Source organism: Aplysia californica, unplaced genomic scaffold (genome assembly GCF_000002075.1).
Source record: "Aplysia californica isolate F4 #8 unplaced genomic scaffold, AplCal3.0 scaffold00091, whole genome shotgun sequence".
NCBI classification, from domain to species: Eukaryota; Metazoa; Mollusca; class Gastropoda; order Aplysiida; family Aplysiidae; genus Aplysia; species Aplysia californica.
The window spans coordinates 329,472-335,705 of NW_004797361.1; the positions used below are offsets into that span (position 1 = coordinate 329,472).

General features: G+C 41.3%; 1 protein-coding gene and 1 long non-coding RNA gene across 2 annotated transcripts in view; both read left to right on the forward strand.

Annotated features, from left to right (window-relative positions):
- The window catches only part of LOC101846493, a gene marked incomplete at its 5' end in the record, with an annotated part of 17,878 nt that extends 12,980 nt beyond the window's left edge, over positions 1-4,898 (forward strand). The window contains 2 exon segments of the mRNA XM_013080561.2: positions 1,191-1,425; positions 3,841-4,898. Of these exon segments, the coding sequence (XP_012936015.1) occupies positions 1,191-1,425; positions 3,841-3,940 (335 nt within the window).
- Positions 4,899-4,940: 42 nt separating this feature from the next.
- LOC118477426 lies at positions 4,941-5,954 on the forward strand. Its single transcript, XR_004858374.1, has 2 exons — positions 4,941-4,970; positions 5,025-5,954. It is a non-coding gene; the product is annotated as an uncharacterized LOC118477426 (long non-coding RNA).
- The last annotated feature ends 280 nt before the right edge of the window (positions 5,955-6,234 follow it).

A 6,234-nucleotide genomic window follows, 5' to 3' on the forward strand; every position in this document is an offset into this window, starting at 1 on the left:
GTCACACTGTCACAGGTCACACTGTCAGAGGTCACACTGTCACACTGTCAGAGGTCACACTGTCACTCTGTCAGAGGTCACACTGTCACTCTGTCAGAGGTCACATTGTCAGAGGTCACACTGTCAGAGGTCACACTGTCAGAGGTCACATTGTCAGAGGTCACATTGTCAGAGGTCACATTGTCAGAGGTCACACTGTCAGAGGTCACATTGTCAGAGGTCACATTGTCAGAGGTCACACTGTCAGAGATCACATTGTCAGAGGTCACACTGTCAACCGTTGATGCCACGTGTTGACAGGAAAGAACACTTTGAGGTTTAGTTTTAGGAAGTTTTACAGCACTTGCAACACAATAAGACTTTGAAGTTAGCTCGTTAGTCTGTACGTGGGAACTGATCACTGTATGGGTTAATGTACGTGGGAATTGATCACTGTATGGGTTAATATACGTGACAACTGATCACTGTATGGGTTAATGTACGTGACAACTGATCACTGTATGGGTTAATGTACGTGACAACTGATCACTGTATGGGTTAATGTATGTGACAACTGATCACTGTATGGGTTAATGTACGTGACAATTGATCGCTGTATGGGTTAATGTATATGACAACTGATCACTGTATGGGTTAATGTACGTGACAACTTCTATGACTTAAATGTGTCACAAGTGCTGTAAGACTCTCACTAAAGCAAGAAAAATAAAATTGACAACTAACTGACTCATCTGTTGACACTTGACACTTGACACTTGACTCTTGACACTTGACACTTGACTTGTTTCTGTTCACTTGACACTTGATACTTGACTTGTTTCTGTTCTCTTGACACTTGACACTTGACACATGACACTTGACACTTGACATATGACACTTGACACTTGACACATGACTTGTTTCTGTTCACTTGACACTTGACACTTGACACTTGAAACTTGACTCTTTACTTATTTCTGTTCACTTGACACTTGACACTTGACACATGACGCATGACACATGACACTTTACTTGTTTCTGTTCACTTGACACTTGACACTTGACACTTGACACATGACACATGACACTTTACTTGTTTCTGTTCACTGGACACTTGACACATGACACATGACACTTTACTTGTTTCTGTTCACTTGACACTTGACACTTGACACTTGACACATGACACATGATTTGTTTCTGTCCCCCAGGCTGTGTGCGGAGGAAAGAGGAGGACAGCTGCGACTATCTGATCAGCTGGTCTGACGGTTCTGTGTCTGTCCAGTCGGCGGTCCATATCTTCAGCGCCTTTACCCGCAGACGACCGCTGACCGTAGGTGACCGAGTGCTGGCCATGGCCGACCCGGTCCACGTCCAGTTTCTGCCTGGTCACATCGCGGGCTCGGTGGACGGGAAGCTGGTGGTTCAGTTCTGTGACGGAGAAATGTGAGTTGATGGTTCACTTTCACTGTCTCCGTGCTGGTTCACTTACTTAACTCTCTCCGTGCTGGTTCACTTACTTAACTCTCTCAGTGCTGGTTCACTTACTTAACTCTCTCAGTGCTGGTTCACTTACTTAACTCTCTCCGTGCTGGTTCACTTACTTAACTCTCTCAGTGCTGGTTCACTTACTTAACTCTCTCAGTGCTGGTTCACTTACTTAACTCTCTCAGTGCTGGTTCACTTACTTAACTCTCTCAGTGCTGGTTCACTTACTTAACTCTCTCAGTGCTGGTTCACTTACTTAACTCTCTCAGTGCTGGTTCACTTACTTAACTCTCTCAGTGCTGGTTCACTTACTTAACTCTCTCAGTGCTGGTTCACTTACTTAACTCTCTCAGTGCTGGTTCACTTACTTAACTCTCTCCGGGCTGGTTCACTTACTTAACTCTCTCAGTGCTGGTTCACTTACTTAACTCTCTCAGTGCTGGTTCACTTACTTAACTCTCTCCGGGCTGGTTCACTTACTTAACTCTCTCCGGGCTGGTTCACTTACTTAACTCTCTCAGTGCTGGTTCACTTACTTAACTCTCTCAGTGCTGGTTCACTTACTTAACTCTCTCCGGGCTGGTTCACTTTCACTCCTTCTGTGCTGGTTCGCTTTGACTCTCTCAGTAACCAAAGGATTCCATAAGTTTAAGCAGCACATTAGATGCAGCAAAGGACGCTACCTGAAATGGCTATAGTTCAGTCCAATATTGATGGATTTGTTGGTGTGAGCTCACACAAACTGTTTGTAACGGGACGGAGAATCATCATGTGGGTGAAAACAGGTAGTAAATGTTGCACAGGACTAGATGCACACCTTTAGGTTGACAAAAGATACGCCCAAAACGCCACTGGACGTGAGTGGTGATCTCGTTTTAGCTGGAACTAAAGATGCTCATCAAGAGTGCAGCTTTGCTGAACACAGAAATATTGTTGTAAAAAACGTTTTATTACAAGAGCACTTTTATTGTTTCTACCATGTTGTCCCGACTGTCTAATGTACCAAACATTTCCCTGCTGAGATGAAGTGACTTGGAGTGGAGGAATGAGGAACAAGTCATGTGATTATTTATGAAGGTATCCTGACTGCCTCTGAACAGAACAAGACATAGTGACATACAGATGCAGATAGAATGATGATCCAAGAACTGTTTTCTTGACTCTGTCTCTGAATGTTTGGGGCTGTCTTGTTGTATCTGCTTGGGAAATATCTGTCTACGTTAAATGTGAGACTCCACGGTGGGTCTACGGTAAATGTGAGACTCCGCGGTCGGTCTACGGTAAATGTGAGACTCCGCGGTCGGTCTACGGTAAATGTGAGACTCCGCGGTGGGTTTATGGTAAATGTGAGATTCCACGGTGGATCAAAGTCTTGTGGATGTAGAAATGTCGGGAAAAAGATAAGCACGGCGTGTATGTTCTTGTGGAGTCCTAGGACAAACTTTTCATTTGTGAAAATATTCTTTATACATTTTTTTTTCTAGAAACACATCACTGATGGAAAGAATCACATTTATTTTATCATTATTGTTATCTCTCATCAACTGAATGCATATTTCTTTCCATCACTTTCATTCACCCATTTCATGCCTCTCTCTCTTTGAAGGTTTGTGAAGATTACACTGCACTTGTATTTCAATTACAATCATAGCACAGCACACTCTTTTCATAAAAACATAATGCTTCTTCCTGTAGTCTTATAGTCTTGTGTTCTTCCTGTAGTCGTATAGTCTTGTATTCTTCCTATAGTCTTATAGTCTTGTGTTCTTCCTGTAGTCTTATAGTCTTGTATTCTTCCTGTAGTCTTATAGTCTTGTGTTCTTCCTATAGTCTTATAGTCTTGTATTCTTCCTGTAGTCTTATAGTCTTGTGTTCTTCCTATAGTCTTATAGTCTTGTATTCTTCCTGTAGTCTTATAGTCTTGTATTCTTCCTGTAGTCTTATAGTCTTGTATTCTTCCTGTAGTCTTATAGTCTTGTGTTCTTCCTATAGTCTTATAGTCTTGTGTTCTTCCTGTAGTCTTATAGTCTTGTATTCTTCCTGTAGTCTTATAGTCTTGTGTTCTTCCTATAGTCTTATAGTCTTGTATTCTTCCTGTAGTCTTATAGTCTTGTGTTCTTCCTATAGTCTTATAGTCTTGTATTCTTCCGGTAGTCTTATATAGTCTTGTATTCTCCCTGTAGTCTTATAGTCTTGTATTCTTCCTATAGTCTTATAGTCTTGTATTCTTCCTGTAGTCTTATAGTCTTGTATTCTTCCTGTAGTCTTATAGTCTTGTATTCTTCCTGTAGTCTTACAGTCTTGTATTCTTCCTGTAGTCTTATAGTCTTGTATTCTTCCCGTGATCATATTTCCGTGGTTTCCTCCGTGCAGGCGAGAAGGAGTGGACCTGACCCTGTGCTACTGGCTGGGCCAACAGTACTACGACATGGCTCTCCAGTACTACAAGGCCCGCGAACCACGACACCGTTGAACCGACAAGATCTGCGAACCAAGGTTCAGTTGAACCCTGTCAACTCGTCCTGCCTTTATTTATAAATCTTCAGATACTTGTACATTTTGTTGACAAAATCTTGCCCCAGTGCAGTGTTTGGGACTTAAGACTTTCATATATATAAAAAATGTTTTATGCACGGAAAACAGGAATTGTATTTGACATCAAAGAGCAAATAACTTTACTTTTGATGTAGATAAATGTTGCTGATTATTTAATGATTTTTCTCCTTGGCTTTGAGGTTCAGTTGATCAATGGAGAATTGATGGTGCAGGTAATAGCTGGTACCTGTGTATGTGAAGACAGGTAACTTACAGGTAACTTACAGGTAAAGGTCAAAGGGGAGCTGGTACCTGTGTATGTGAAGACAGGTAACTTACAGGTAAAGGTCAAAGGGGAGCTGGTACCTGTGTATGTGAAGACAGGTAACTTACAGGTAAAGGTCAAAGGGGAGCTGGTACCTGTGTATGTGAAGACAGGTAACTTACAGGTAACTTACAGGTAAAGGTCAAAGGAGAGCTGGTACCTGTGTATGTGAAGACAGGTAACTTACAGGTAAAGGTCAAAGGGGAGCTGGTACCTGTGTATGTGAAGACAGGTAACTTACAGGTAACTTACAGGTAAAGGTCAAAGGGGAGCTGGTACCTGTGTATGTGAAGACAGGTAACTTACAGGTAAAGGTCAAAGGGGAGCTGGTACCTGTGTATGTGAAGACAGGTAACTTACAGGTAACTTACAGGTAAAGGTCAAAGGGGAGCTGGTACCTGTGTATGTGAAGACAGGTAACTTACAGGTAAAGGTCAAAGGGGAGCTGGTACCTGTGTATGTGAAGACAGGTAACTTACAGGTAAAGGTCAAAGGGGAGCTGGTACCTGTGTATGTGAAGACAGGTAACTTACAGGTAAAGGTCAAAGGGGAGCTGGTACCTGTGTATGTGAAGACAAGTAACTTACAGGTAAAGGTCAAAGGGGAGCTGGTACCTGTGTATGTGAAGACAGGTAACTTACAGGTAACTTACAGGTAAAGGTCAAAGGGGAGCTGGTACCTGTGTATGTGAAGACAGGTAACTTACAGGTAAAGGTCAAAGGGGAGCTGGTACCTGTGTATGTGAAGACAGGTAACTTACAGGTAAAGGTCAAAGGAGAGCTGGTACCTGTGTATGTGAAGACAGGTAACTTGCAGGTAAAGGTCAAAGGGGAGCTGGACCTCTGGGGGGGGTTAATAACCTTATAGGACAAGTTGCAAGATGTAGAACTAGGAAGGAATACGACAAAACTACGAAGGAATACGACAAAACTAGGAAAGAATACGACAAAACTCATGTTTTTTCAAATGAGCCTTACTGTGATACTATTTATATTTTCAAGATATAACCGGTTTTTTTAAACTTTCAGTATATCTTTTTATTCATTTTCATTTGACTAAATTCCTGTGTTATTTTGATAGTTGTGTGGTGCAGTATTTGTCTTAACATTACTCTGTTGTAAACATTTCTGAGTGCAAAGTATTTCTCACTCAAGTGATCTCTGGTAGATATGCCATCCCGCATTCTCCTCACAAAACTTGGCTTGCTTGAGAACATTTGGTGTGAAAATGTGAGAATGTCGTGGAACAGACGAACGGTACACTTGTCTTTTGAATCTGACAGCTGAGCTTCCTCAGCAGGCGTGGTAAAGAACATGAATTTACGATGAATATTTCAGAGATATCTGTGATGATTTATAACTCTATGTGTGCTCAAAAACGTTTCCTTGTTGTAAAATTCTATCAATAGAGTTCCTGTCGTTATCTTTTAGTGGAGATATTTGTTACGACTTTTCCTGTATTGTTCATTTTCGCTTTTTTTTTTTTTATTACAATTTTCATGTGAAAAGATCATTTGGTATGGAAGAAGGGTAAGTTGACATTTTTTTTTCAAACATGTCCATCTTTAAAGCTGTTTAAATTGTTTCGATGTTTACCCAGACTATAAAAGGACAAAATACCTTAACATTTGGTGGAAGAGTTTCTACTCTATGCGGCTTAGGGAGTGCAGAAATACATGTGTGTCCTTAATGTCTGTCCTTAATGTCTGATGTGTGTCCTTAATGTCTGATGTGTGTCCTTAATGTCTGATGTCTGTCCTTAATGTCTGTCCTTAATGCCTGATGTCTGTCCTTAATGTCTGATGTGTGTCCTTAATGTCTGTCCTTAATGTCTGATGTCTGTCCTTAATGTCTGTCCTTAATGTCTGTCCTTAATGTCTGTCCTTAATGTCTGTCCTTAATGTCTGT